The 14,145-nt window shown below is 46.2% G+C and overlaps 2 protein-coding genes across 5 annotated transcripts in view; one reads left to right on the top strand and one right to left on the bottom strand.

Moving 5' to 3' along the window:
* The window catches only part of SLC39A8 (solute carrier family 39 member 8), a 49,625-nt gene that overhangs the window by 33,527 nt on the left and 1,953 nt on the right, over positions 1–14,145 (top strand). For 2 of the 3 annotated variants that reach the window (XM_006126897.4, XM_025186574.2), the window contains exons 6-8: positions 1,971–2,138; positions 3,347–3,554; positions 3,730–3,914. In XM_006126897.4, coding sequence (XP_006126959.1) covers positions 1,971–2,138; positions 3,347–3,554; positions 3,730–3,914 — 561 coding nt within the window. Of the gene's footprint in view, positions 1–1,970; positions 2,139–3,346; positions 3,555–3,729; positions 3,915–9,787; positions 9,894–14,145 lie in introns of all 3 variants that reach the window. The other variant, XR_012904055.1, reaches the window with a different exon arrangement.
* BANK1 (B cell scaffold protein with ankyrin repeats 1) overlaps positions 3,790–14,145 on the bottom strand; it is a 425,960-nt gene continuing 415,604 nt past the window's right edge. For both annotated transcript variants that reach the window (XR_012904054.1, XM_075929668.1), the window contains one exon: positions 3,790–5,287. The gene's annotated coding sequence lies outside the window, so the exon portion shown is untranslated. The remainder of the gene's footprint in view (positions 5,288–14,145) is intronic.

Below are 14,145 nucleotides of genomic sequence, written 5' to 3'. Positions count from 1 at the left end.
AAAAACAGCTGTTTTCCCGAAAAACTTCAGTTATGTCCACACTGCAATCGCATTCTTTTGAAAGAAAATTGAAAGAACAGAAGGGTTTTTCTGACATTGATAAACCTCTTTCTACGAGGAAGAGGCCTTTTTCCAAAAGAGCTCTTTCGGAAAAAGGTGTGTGTGGATGGGGAAGAGGGAGTTCTTTCGAAAGAAGAGGAAAAAGCACAGGTGCCCTGGTGACATTCTGTCCATAGTAATCACAGCTTAAATGCGAGATGGCGTCCATTCAGTGTGGATGCTGTCTTTCGAAAAAACATATTGCTTTTTCAATGTTCTTTGGCAGTGTGGACGTGCTCTTTCGGAAGAAGTTTTTTCTGAAAGAACCCTGCAGTCTAGATGTAGCCTTAATCTAGCTAACATAGGACATGTCTACACTAGGAAATTCCTTCAAAATAATGATTTCGAAATAGCATGTCCTCACTACAGAGAAGACTCCCTTAATGTGGATGTGCTACCTCGCTACCAGGAAGCACTGGGGAATAATTACTCTGAGTGACTCCGAGGAGTAGTTTTTTCAAAATAGCAGTGGAGCATCCACACCACTGCTGTGTTTAAATTAACTATTTTGAAATAAGCATTATTCCTCATGGAAAGCAGGAGATACTATTTCTAAATAAACAGCCCCTTATTTTGAAATAATGGGCTTGGTAGCATGGACACTCCTTTTATTATTTTGAAGTAAAGGGAGTTATTGGGGACAAAGGCATAGAGCAGCAGTTCTCAACCTTTTCCAGATGGGGACCCATTTTGACAATGCAGGAAGACTTGGTGACCCAAGGCAATTAAAAAATGGGGAGGAAAGGTGGCAGAGCCACCTGGGGAGATACTTGGTGACCCTTTTGAAATGTAATGGTGACCCATATTTGGGAAACCCTGGCATAGAGACTTAGAAGCAGAGCTGGAAATAGAACCCAGAAACAGAATTCCCATCTCCTGCGCCATTAGGGCCACACTGTACTTGGCTTCAAAGACTAACTCCTGTGAGCAAAACCTGAATGAATGGATTTTCCTGGTGGAAATACATAAATGGCATTTTACCCTGAAAGCCTTGCCTTGGGCACTCATGCAGATACTGTAGGGTGTAAGAAGGAGAAATAGATACTGCCAGACACTCCCACCCTTGAATGTTCATAGCTTAGTGACTCTTCAGTGATTGTGCTTTAACCTCACTGCCAATATCTTATGTCCTCTCTAGTGTTCCCTCTAATTCTTTTCATCCGGGGACAGAATACATTTTGTTATGTGCACTGAGGCATGTGCAGATGTGCACCGCCAGTAGAAACACATGTTGCTGGCTGTGGGTACTCTGCTAATCAGTAGGGTGGTACCTGAATCTCTCCTGGGTAGCCGCCCAAGCACTCAGCTTATAGGGGATGCTGATCCTCTCCATGTTTCAGTGCAGGACCCTTAATAATGGGCTCTGCACTGGCTCTCAGTTTCCTCCCCACTTCACACTGTATTTTCTTGTGTGTACAGGCTGCAGCATGTGTCTCTCAGACTTTCAGAGTTTAAATCTTACCTCAACTGTCTGGGGTGAATTCTCTCTCATGCAATCCCATCTCCCCTGCCACTGAAGTTTACAAACCGCTGGGAGATGCCCCATGTAGTTGCACCACATCCCTGTGGCTATTTAAACCAATTACCTACATAGAACAGGAACATTCAGTGCTAGTGCATCTTAACAGCTGGACTGAGAAGGGAAAAAAGCACCTTGTGAAGAGCCAGCAGATTAATGATCAGCAAATGCTCTGCAGCCTATCTGTTGTCTACTGATCAGTTTGGGAAGTTCTGCCTAAGAGTATAATAAGCACAAATAGACTTCTATGTGTCCATCCGAATGGGTAAGCTGGCTTTTCTTGCAGCGTGTATCTGGACATATATTCCTATTTTGCAGTTTCTGTTTTTATGTTTTTCTTCCCTTCACTTAGAATGGCCACACTCACTTTGAAAATCATGAACAGAATCCTCCTCAGACTAAGAATAATCCACCTGCACCACTGAAATCTGATAATGGGATGATGTGCTATGCAAATCCAGCCACAATAGAACCGAATGGAAACCTCAGTTTTGACACTGTTAGTGTGGTCTCTGCTCAGGTATGAGCATTGTTTTATGTAATGTATTGTTTCCTACTTGTTTATACAAGCTTATCTAGGAAGAAAAGCTAACAGGCATTAATAAACTTCTAGCTCATGACTCACTTAAGCACTATGAAAAAGCTGCCAAGTCAACACTAACATATCAGTGCTAGCACAAGTAAGATACCAATCAGTATTTCAGAGTCTCATTTTACTAAGTTCAAATTTTAATTGTTTAGTAGCATGTATCTTTCACATAGCAACCACCACTTCGTATAGTTCATAATTAAACACTTCCTACAACTATTTTTGTAGTTGGAGGAATATGGTGTATTTGTAGAATACAGAATTTTCTAAAGAGAAAAAGCGTTGTTTATATAACTTCAATATTTATTTAACTATCCATTTCAACCACTAGGCCTAGCTAATGGATTTCTAAGAGGCTTTATGTACAAATGTCGTGTTTACAAATGTAGCACAATTACTGTACATTGTATGAGCAAACATCTAGCAAGTTGCAAAAATTTCAAATAAGATAGTTCATTTTGTGATTTATCTGCCTGAACAGGTTCATTGACTAAATGGTGCCAGACTTATAATTTCATTTCTACCTCTGGGCTATTAGTCATGAGTCCTACATATTCAGACTCAGCAGCTCTGCATTAAAAAAATTTTAAGCTTAGAACTATTCAATAGCGCCATGAAAATTACTGTCAGTACTTGGCAATACGATAACTCTTTCATTTCTAATGAACTGGCTGAGCTGGCTCTTTGGTACCCTACTTGAGCCCCAAGTTTGTATTATCTAGTGTCTCAGATTGCGTGGTCTGTAAAATCCACAGTCTGACGCTTGATGTATGTGCCTCAACAGAGGAACCAAGGGCTAATAGGCAGTGAGATACCAATTCCACAGTCAGAGTGATTATCCTTCCACAGAATATAGGTCTAATTCTGCAAGTACGTGTGATTAAGTGGAGTAGGTTCATTGAAATGAGTGGGGCTTCTCATTTAAGTAGATTTATTTTGCAGGATGTTTTCTCAGTAATATGGGAAAGCGTGCGCTGCTGTTATCTGATCGGTGTAAGCCTTGTGGACAAAGAACTTTGGTCTCCATGACAATTAGTACTTGATCTGTTAGCAGCTCTACATTAAATAAAAGGAAAGAAATCCATTGTCTCCTTTGCAACTGTTTTATGCTTCACGTAACTGCCAAGTTCTTTCTGCAGGAAGAGAAAACCCAGAGGTGCCTATGCAAATGTTTAAAGGGACCCACCCTCTCAGAGATTGGAACAATTGCCTGGATGATCACACTGAGTGATGCCTTGCACAATTTCATTGATGGTCTGGCCATTGGTGCTTCCTTCACCCTGTCATTACTGCAGGGCCTCAGTACATCTATAGCAATCTTATGTGAAGAGTTTCCTCATGAACTGGGTAAGATAGATGTTTGCTTAACTCAGCTGTCACTCATGTTGGTGCTGATTGAAAATGTTCTTTGGTAGTTACATGAATGAGTGCTGGGTTATAACTTTCATACACGTTACATGTCTCCTTTCCTTCAGAAAATAAGTGCTTAATGTCTTCCCTTCACCCTCTTTTCTTCCCCCAGGGGATTTTATCATTTTGGTAAATGCTGGGATGAGCACCTACCAGGCTCTGTTTTTCAACTTTCTTTCATCATGTTCCTGCTACATTGGTCTGATTTTTGGTATATTAGTGGGCAGCAACTTTGCTCCTAATGTTATCTTTGCAGTTGCTGGTGGTATGTTCCTGTACATTTCTCTGGCCGATATGGTGAGATACCATTTCATTTCATTTCATTTATGCATGCATAGGAATATGGGCATTTCCACTGAGGAACTCAATAGTGGCTCGTTCATTATAATTTGGTATTCTGCCCTTTGATGGCTGTAGGAGATATGATGAACCTCCCTGGGGTGCAACCTGGAACTGGCGTAATGTAGAGCTCTCACCCCAACATGGTCCCCTCTCAAGCTCTTGAGATCATGACAAGCTGCAGACCTCTCCAGCTTTTGCACTTATACAGCCTTGCACAAGCAGACACTAGGGATGTTAAATATCGGTGAACTGAACAGTTGAGTAACCTCATGAATTTTTATCGGTTAGTTGACTATTCTATGAGTCCCTGGGGGTGGGGCTGGCAGCCACTGTCTTAGAGGCAGTGTGGGGTGCCAGGCAGGAGCTGGTCCACGAGGGGAGCCAGTTTAAAAACAAGCTTCCTTTGTGGACCAGCTGCCTGTTGCCTCTGATAAAAAGGCAACCACGCGGGGTGGCAGCAGCCCCTGTAAGAGGGGTCTGAGCCCCTGGACCTGGTGTGAGCTGCAACTGAGCTGAACTGCCTGGCCACCTGGTTCTGAAAACACTAAATGCAGAGCTGCAGCAGGGGTAGGTTCTAGACCTGGCTTGAGCCATAACTGAGCTGGGCTGCTGGCCAGCCTGCTAAAAAAATTACTGGCAAAGGTGGGGGGAGGGAAAAGCATGTAGTCTACAGTATTAACCTATAAGCTTTTGCTTATTGGTTAACCGGTTAATTGACTACACTATTACATCCCTAGCAGAGACATATCCAGCTGTAGTTACATGAATGCTTCTCCTAGCCCCTCATGATTTAATGAAGAGGTTCCAGCAAGCCCCTCCGCCACCTAGCCTAGGTTCCCAGAGCTGAACTATCTTGCCCCGGTCAAAAGCCTGACCCACAGAAGTTTATTTTCCAGTCAACCCCCTCCCTCACCAAGAGGGCAATGCACCCCGTCCTTGTTCCTGAGCAGATTTCCCTTTCAACTTCAAGTACAGTTTTAGATTAGAATAAAAAAGATTAACTAGCAAAAGGTTGATTTCAAGTGATAAATAACAGCATACAGATTAAAGTTAGTTATCCGAGAAATAAAACAAAAGTGCAGTATCAGCTCTATACAGCATTGAATGAAGCAGTACATCACCCTGATGACATAAACAGTTCACCAGCCTTCCATACACAGGCTAGAAATCCCTGCAGCTTGTTACCACATCTCCAGTCTTCCTTCCTGAGATGTTTCCAGGTATTTAGCTGTAAGGGGAGGGAAGCTAAGGGATGGTGTCACTTCCTCATTTTATAACTTCTTCCACGTGCAGGGAACTTTGTGCCAAGTGAAGTACCCAGCAGAGTTCTAGGAAAAGAACAGGCACAAGATAGAATTCAGTATCAAAAGGATCTAATCATATGCTCTTGCATACTTCACAGAATTACAGCAGCCATTACTCACATATTGGCTGAAATACCCCCAGGAAAGCCCAAGCTTTTTTTCTGTGGTCTGTTGTGTTTCTTAATGGGCCATTCCCTTGGATGGCTCATCCACAATATGCTGGCTAGTCCGACTGTAAGCTGTTTTGTGGGTGTAATCCCAGAAGCATACACATTTGAAATATTGGTACATAGTCAATATTGATAACAATCACAGTGCATATAATCCAACAGGATATTAATGTTTAACACATCAAGACATTCAGAATGACACTTTACAAGACATACATTGTACAAACCATATCGTAATTATATCCCATGGTAAATATGGGAATGCTAGGGTTTTGCTTTCAAGCACAGAAGGTCACAGCGGATATATTATAAGAACGGAAAAACCTTATTAGTGCCCCATGCCAACTGTGCCACACTATATGAATGGAAACTGAGTCATATGTTTGCCCAATTTTACATATATTCTGAAAGAATTGTCACTCCTCTGGTGTTTTTGGCCAGCATAAGTATGATCAAATAAGGTAGAATAGTTAAGTGCCCAAAGTTCTGATTTCTAGGGTACTAGAAGGCTTTTCTGCACTTCATTATGGCAGTCTCAAGTCTCTGGTATGGTATTTCTGAGACTTGAGCCCTTGTTCACTTGGTCTCTTGCACCTTTTCACATTACATATTCATTAGCTTTCCTCTAGGAACGTTAAATATTGAGTTATGACTAATTAAATAGTCGATGTATTTTGCATTGAGTATTTGATTAGTTGATAGGGCACCTCCACCTTTGAAGTGTAGCGTGGAGCCTGGGGTCAGTTGGGGACTCCTCCACTGACCCCGGGCTGCATGTGGCGCTGGCGCTTTGAAACGCTGCGGGGAGCCCAACATCAGGCTCCACACAACATTTCAAAGTGGCAGCACAGCAAGGAGCCTGGAGTCAGTGGGGGAGTCCCCAGCTGATCCCGGGCTCATGCAGTGTTGCTGCTTTGAAATGCCATGTGCAGCCTGGGGACGTCCCAGCTAGCTCCGGGCTGCACATGGCGTTTCAAAGCAGGAGCACTGGGTCTGGCTGCAGGCTTCGTGCAGTGCTGCCACTTTGAAATACCTCTCGTCTTCCTTCCTCCCTTGCTGCCTCTTTCTGATAGAGGCAGCAGGGGAGGGATGGGGGAGGGGGAGAAGCGACTAGTCGACTAGCCTGTTGACTATCTGATAAGTATTTGCTTATCGGATAGTCAACTAATAGTTCACATCTCTACTTTCCTCCACTCAACATTAACCACTGGCTCATATAAAACTTTAACAATATGCATATGCAAGCAACATAATTTTTGTTTTTTTCATGTCATGTCTTTGTTACCCATGTTTTTCCAATATAGAAATTTAGCATCATTTTATGTATTATCAGGGAAGAGGAAGTTAATGTAAGTCCTCTGACATAACACCACCTTTGTCCTGTCAGCTGTAAGCATTATTGAAATAAGTCTAGGTAGGAGAGAGTTTGACAAAAACACATATCTCAAGAAAAAGCTACACCAAAGCCTTACCATAGGTTCTATTCAAACTCATACATCAAAGTATTAACATTAAACCAACACAACCCTTTTTTACCATTCAACAATTGTCTTTATATTTCAGTATCAGTTTGTTACACGCGTATCACAAGTATCTTACATCTTTCATTAACTGGTAGTTGAGTAGGAAAGTTATGAAGAACAGTAACCTGTCAGCATTAACTTGTCTTTTCTAAACACAGGTTTCCAGGAGACTTAGTCTCCAACTCTAGTATCATGCTTTAAGTTATTAAAAAGCTTTGTCAGTCATCTCTTTCCCACTGCATTTTGAAGTGCTTTTTATTCAGTTTCAGGCCTGGGTGTGTGTGGGAAGGGGGCAGCTGCCCAGGGGACCCAGCAATTTAAAAGGGCCCGGGGCTCCTGGCTGCTACTACTATGGCAGTAGGGGAAGCTGGAGCCCTGGACCCTTTAAATCACTGCCAGAGCCCTGCGTGGTGTCCTCCAGGCCACCCTAAGGGCTGGCTTGGAAAGGGGGGAGGGGTCAGTGTGGTCCGGGCAGTGCTGAGGGCTGCCCCAGGGCCCGACCCTTCTGCCTGAGGCCCTCACCCTTCCAGGAACATGGAACTGCCCCAACCCCTTGCCCAGAAGCCCAGCAATTCTATTGGCTACCCTGATCACTTTTGGACTTTGCTAGTCAAGTATTTCCCACCCGACTTAGAATTGCACAAAAGCAGACATTAGCCGTGAGTAAAGACCCTCACTGTCATACTTGCTGATTCAATACAAATGATGTGCTTTTCTTCATAATAGGCTCTGTGGCCTACCTGTTCTTTCATTAAGAAGATGTAGGGTTAGGGAGACAGTGGGATCCAGATAACTTTTAGATTAGGTCTTCTGGCTTGAAAGCTGCAGTTTGCACTCCCCAGCATTAAAGATGTGCACTTTTTTATACAGGCAGTCCCCGGGTTACGTACAAGATAGGGACTGTAGGTTTGTTCTTAAGTTGAATCTGTATGTAAGTCAGACACTGCTGAAACTGACCGCCAGTTCTGACTTACATACAGAATCAACTTAAGGTCCCCAAGTCAGCTGCTGCTGAAACTGATCAGCAGCTGATTCCAGGAAGCCCGGGGCAGAGCAACTCTGCCTGGGGCTTCCTGTAGTCAGCGCTGGTCAGTTTCAGCAGCAGCTGACTTGGGGACGCCTGGGGCAGAGCAGCTGGGGTGCTGCAGGGTTGCTCCAGTAGTGCCGCTCCTCGGTGCTACTGGACCAACCCAGCAGCACCCCATCTGCTCTGCCCCAGGCGTCCCCAAGTCAGCTTCTGCTGAAACTGACCAGCAGCGGCTGAATCAGGACACCTGGGGCAGAGCAGCTGGGGTGCTGCTGGGTTGGTCCAGTAGTGCCCAGAGCGGCGCTGCAGGACCAATCGGCAGCGCCCCAGCTGCTTTGCCCCAGAGTCCAAAACAAAAGCCTGGTCTGCTGGGGGGGGGGGGGGGCGGGGAAGCACACTAGCTGCGCCCCCCCCAGCAAACCAGGGACACGGGGAGCAGAGCCGCAGGGGCAGCGGGGTGCCGCGCCTCTGAGGCTTTGCTCTGGCAAAGCCTCAGAGGCGCGGGACCCCCCCGCGGCTGCGGCTTCAGTCTGGGGGTATGTCTACACTACCCCGCTAGTTCGAACTAGCGGGGTAATGTATGCATACCGCACTTGCTAATGAAGCCCGGGATTTGAATTTCCCGGGCTTCATTAGCATAAGCGGGGAGCCGCCATTTTTAAATCCCCGCTGCTTCGAACCCCGTGTAGCGCGGCTACACGGGGCTCGAACTAGGTAGTTCGGACTAGGGTCCTATTCCGAACTACCGGTACTCCTCGTGAAACGAGGTGTACCGGTAGTTCGGAATAGGCACCCTAGTCCGAACTACCTAGTTCGAGCCCCGTGTAGCCGCGCTACACGGGGTTCGAAGCAGCGGGGATTTAAAAATGGCGGCTCCCCGCTTATGCTAATGAAGCCCGGGAAATTCAAATCCCGGGCTTCATTAGCAAGTGCGGTATGCATACATTACCCCGCTAGTTCGAACTAGCGGGGTAGTGTAGACATACCCTGGGTGCCTGTGGTCTGCTGGGGACGGTCCCCAGCAGACCACAGGCACCTGGACTGTTATCCCTACACGGGGGGGTCCCGCGCTTCTGAGGCTTTGCTCTGGCAAAGCCTCAGAAGCGCGGGAACCCGCCCGGTGCCCCTGGTCTGCTGGAGACGGTCTCCAGCAGACCAGGGGCACCAGAGCAGCTTACGAACGGGGCTTTCTCGCCCCGACCTCCGGGGCGAGAAAGCCCCGTTCGTAAGTGCGGATCCGACGTAAGTCGGATCCGCGTAAGTCGGGGACTGCCTGTATATATATCATGAGAAAATCAGAAATCTAGTTAACTACCATTCATAAACATTCCTGTCTTGGCTCTAATCGTGCAAGAGCAGCTGTTCTCTTGAAATGGATCTGAGTTTTGAACCACCTCTGTTGGGGCAGGATCACCGCCCAGAATTCAAGCTAGAATCTCCCCCCACATTCCCAGAATTTGAAAGGCCTTAGAGCAAGATGATGGTTTTGGCCCATTTCCAGCTACAGCCCAATGAGGTTGTTTGCACAGGTAGCACTCACTGGAGGCTATTTTAGAGTCAACCAGCATACCAAGAGTCTTTCAAAACTCACAATAGCTTAGTAACCTCTACAAAAATATTTCATTCTTGAAATAGTTTCACTCTAAAGGTTCTTTGATATGAGATGATCAGTGCAAGTATTAATGTAACATCAATATCATGCAAAAATTGTGAATTGCTTACATATAGAGTAGCTTAACTTAAAACAATTGTTGTTAAACCCATTATAGAGGTAACACCCTGTCTCCATATCCATTGTTTTTAGGTTGCCCAATACAATTGTATCTGAAAAAATTTATGCAAGTGCTCTATACAGAGATCTGATTTTTCCACTTCTCTCCTGATTTTCACACTCCTCTGTCTAGAAGCAGGTAGGATTAATTAGAACTTCATTTCTCTCTTTGTTCTTCTCTCCCTGGTGCTTAGAGTAGGCAGAGTAGTGCATTTGTTAATTACTTGCACAAGCAGGTGAGAATGGGTGTGTGTGTGTGTGCGCGTGCATGCGTACGGAAGGGACTCTCACAGTTGATGGGTTTACTTCTAAGGCGACAATCTTCTGCTCCCATTAATCTTAACCTGTTTGAGGAGATCGCACTTGCCTAGGGAGGTCACAGAGGGAGAGGCAGTTTGAGCTATCACCTCACTGAGAACTTTGCAGAAAAAACCCAAAAGCAACCCACCTAAACTAACCAAAATTACAACTTTAAAGTTGATTCAACAGTTGACTGTAGCCAGCGCCATCATTTGAAGATGGGTATGGGAAGTTGCTGCTGGGTTGTCTTCACCAGAAAAGTCAACTGCATTCTGCACCAATTTAGGTTTCTAGCATTTTGGATTGGGGGCTATAACAACAGAGCCTGGAGGTCACACACGATTGGATCTCTGTGTGTAGGTTTGTGTCTGTCATCTTGTAGGTTGAAATAAGTTTCTCGGTTATTTTGGTGTCTAGTGCCGATTCAATCAGTGGTGCGTCCACACTACCAAGCTTGTTATTTTGAAATAATGGGCTATGGAATTCGAACTCTGTATACCTGCTTTTCACAAGGAGCAAGGCTAATTCCAAAATAGTAGTTTTGAAATAACGTTAGTTTGGGTGCTCTGGTGCCACTAATTCGAACTTATTGGCCTCCAGGAGGCATCCTCCAGCTTCCCAGAGTGCTTCCTGGGGCTTTGAGTCCAAGGTACGGTCTCCACATTAATGGAGCCTACCCAGGACTAATTTTGATGTTTCCCTGTAGTGAGGACACACTAGTTCAAATCTGTTATAATCAGGAGTTCTTAAGTCAAATTTAGTAATTTTAAAATAGTGTCCTAGTTTAGACATGGCCCAGGAATTCTAGGCTGCATAGTTTTGTCCATGGTGGAGTAAACCTGCACTGATGACATTGTCCAGTTTGGAGAAGTATCTCCCTGTACTCCACTAGCATGAGTCCTGATTTTTTCCCCCTGGGTTCAGGTTCAGCCAGATGCTTCTTATCTAAGGGCTGATGTTGTTTAGGTGCAGGATAGCAGCATAGTGTACAGGAGAGGTAAAAGGGAAAAATAGCCCTGTCCTCCATACATTCTTAGCATTTAAAGCCATAGCAGCAGATAATCTTTCCCAGATGTCCTGTAAGATTGACAGGGCATGGTAGAACTTTGGAGACTAGACCACTGATTACCAAAGTGCCATTAACTATTACTGTCCTCTGAGTGTGATCTGTTAGGAAGGATGACAATACTTTGGGGTACTGTCACTAACACCTGCTAGCTAAGTTAATCCGGAAACCCTGTAGTTTGCCCGATCAGTGCAGCTCAGAGTGAATCTAGAGTGCTAGCTGAACTACTGCATTTTTCAAGGTAGTTGGTAGACAGAATTGGTAGCCTGAGTCATTAGAGAGGCTAAATGTTCATTGCTGTGAAGCCTAGTTCAGAATTGTAGAGAGGCTTAGAGAAGGTAATATATCCAGGATCTCCTGCTGTTTAAATGGGGCTTAAGGGAGGTGGGGCATTATCTATTCCATGCTTGTTTGTTTGCTTGTGCCCACACACAGAGCCTGGTCAGAGAAGGCCCATCATTCTTTAGCAGTTTGTGGAGGAGCTTGAGGTTTAAACAATGTACACTCTAGGGGTATGTCTACACTACAAAGTTAGTTCGAACTAACGGACGTTAGTTCGAACTAACTTTAATAGGTGCTACACTAGCGCTCCGCTAGTTCGAATTTGAATCGAACTAGCGGAGCGCTTAGTTCGAACTAGGTAAACCTCATTTTACGAGGACTAACGCCTAGTTCGAACTAGCTAGTTCGAACTAAGGGCTGTGTAGCCCTTTAGTTCGAACTAGTGGGAGGCTAGCCCTCCCCAGGTTTCCCTGGTGGCCACTCTGGCCAACACCAGGGAAACTCTATGCCCCCCTCCCGGCCCCGGACCCCTTAAAGGGGCACGGGCTGGCTACGGTGCCCGTGCCAGGTGCAAGCCTGCCAGCACCCAGCCAGCAGACCCTGCACCTGGCACGGCACAGAGCCACCCACCCGATGCCCCCCAGCCCACCCCCTCTTGCCGGGACCAGGCTGGCGGCTCCCGGGAGCTTGCCCTGGACCGCAAGAGGCGGGCACCTTCCTGGGCTAGTGCGGACATCGTGGACCTCGTCCACGATCTCCGCACTAGGCACAGGAAAGTGGCCGTCTAGGGCAGGAGAGCTGCCAGCCTGGCCACCCAGGACCAGGTGTGCATGAAAATCAAGGGGGTCCACTGAGACCCCTGACCCTGAGCCCTGAGCTTACAATGGCCGTACTGGGTCAGACCAAAGGTCCATCTAGCCCAGTAGCCTGTCTGCCAACAGCGGCCAACCCTAGGGACCCTGGAGGGGATGGACCGAAGACAATGACCAAGCCATTTGTCTCGTGCCATCCCTCTCCAGCCTTCCACAAACTTTGGGCAGGGACACCACTCCTACCCTCTGGCTAATAGGACTCCATGGACCCAACCTCCATGACTTGATCTCACTTCCCTTTAAACTCTGTTCTAGTTGTAGCCTTCACAGCCTCCTGCAGCAAGGAGTTCCACAAGTTAACTATTTGCTTTGTCAAGAAGAACAACTTTCTCTTACTAGTTTCAAGCCTGCTACCCATTCCTTTCCTTTGGTGTCCTCTAGTCCTTCTTTATGGGAACTCAGGAAGAACTTTTCTGAATGCACCCTCTCCACCCAACTCCTGCTTTTAGAGACCTCTATCCTGTCCCCCCTCCATCTCCTCTTTTCTAAGCTGAACAGTCCCAGTCTCTGTAGCCTTTCTTCATCTGGGACCTGTTCCCAACCCCTGATCATGTAAGTTGCCCTCCCCTCTCCCAGCCTTTCTCTTCCCCTCTCCCACCTCCTTTTCCCAGTCTCCCCCAGTTTTTTTTCAATAAAGACAGAGTCAATGTTGGAAGAAACGTTATCTTTATTTTGTACATCAATAAGAAGGGGGGCTAGGGAAGGGTAAGTGGAAGGAGGTGAGGGAGGAATGGGGTACGAGCCCCCGATGGGGAGGACTGGGCTGGCTCTGTGGGCTCCTCACGGTGGAAGCTCTCCTGCAGCCCCCCAATTACTCCCTCTCCCCAGATGGCAGCCTGCGGCAAGTGCAGCCGGGCTGATGGCCGAGTGGTGTGATGTGCCCAGTGTGGGCACTCAGGGCACTCCAAGCCAGAACTTCTTTGCAAGCGGGGCACCCCTTAGAACTGTGTGTCCGGGGTGGGGGTCGGGACCCTTTAAGTGCAGCCCTCGGCTAGCCTGAGACAGCATCTCCATGCTCCAAGTCCTCCTTTTATGCCCTGCCGGCACTGCTTCCGGCCATCCTTAAGCCCTGTTCAGAGTCCACTCAATGTGGACTTGCTAGTTCGAACTAGCAAAACGCTAGTTCGAACTAGTTTTTAGTTCTAGATGCGTTAGTTCGAACTAGCTTAGTTCGAATTAACTAATTCGAACTAAGTTAGTTCGAACTAGCGCTGTAGTGTAGACATACCCTAGCTTAGGTGGACATAGGCTTTGTGTTCACTACAGATGATGAGAAAATGGCTGTCTCTACATGATACTGGAGCAACTCTGAAGGAATTCCTTGTCACAGAGTCCTCCATCTTCAGGTGTGTTTTAGATAGTGGCTGCATGGTCTTATATCTTCCACAGTTTCTGTAGTAATTGGCCCAGAAACCTGGGAGATCTGTGGAGGCAGTGTGCATGTGTAAGGAGGATGGCTTCTAATCAGCACCTATGCCACTACCTTGACTATCTGGCTATGTAACACTGTAGTGGAAACTTACTGAGTCAGAATAAAAAAGCTTTTCCTTCTCAGATGAAGAAATGCTTGGCTAGCCACTAGCAAAAGAGGGTGGTCCATCCATGGTAGCAATGTAATTCTTGTGTTGGATTTATACGTATCCAAATTAAATATAAAAGTTCCATGTGTGACCACAGGTGAGTGGAACTTGTGACCACCTGAGAACATCCTATGGATGATAACACAGATGTGAAGGACTGCCTCGTTGTAGGTTAAAAGGGATTGTGACATGGGTGTTAAGGTCTCCCTAGTTTATAGGTCTCCTGTCAGTCACCTTTGATGACAAGGTCTCCACTGACTGCTAGGAATCATGAATAATTCTACAGTATGG

Source organism: Pelodiscus sinensis, chromosome 5, assembly GCF_049634645.1.
Source record: "Pelodiscus sinensis isolate JC-2024 chromosome 5, ASM4963464v1, whole genome shotgun sequence".
Lineage (NCBI taxonomy): Eukaryota > Metazoa > Chordata > Testudines > Trionychidae > Pelodiscus > Pelodiscus sinensis.
The sequence above is the reverse complement of the archived record's forward strand: the minus strand, read 5'-3'. Positions and strand labels throughout refer to the sequence as shown.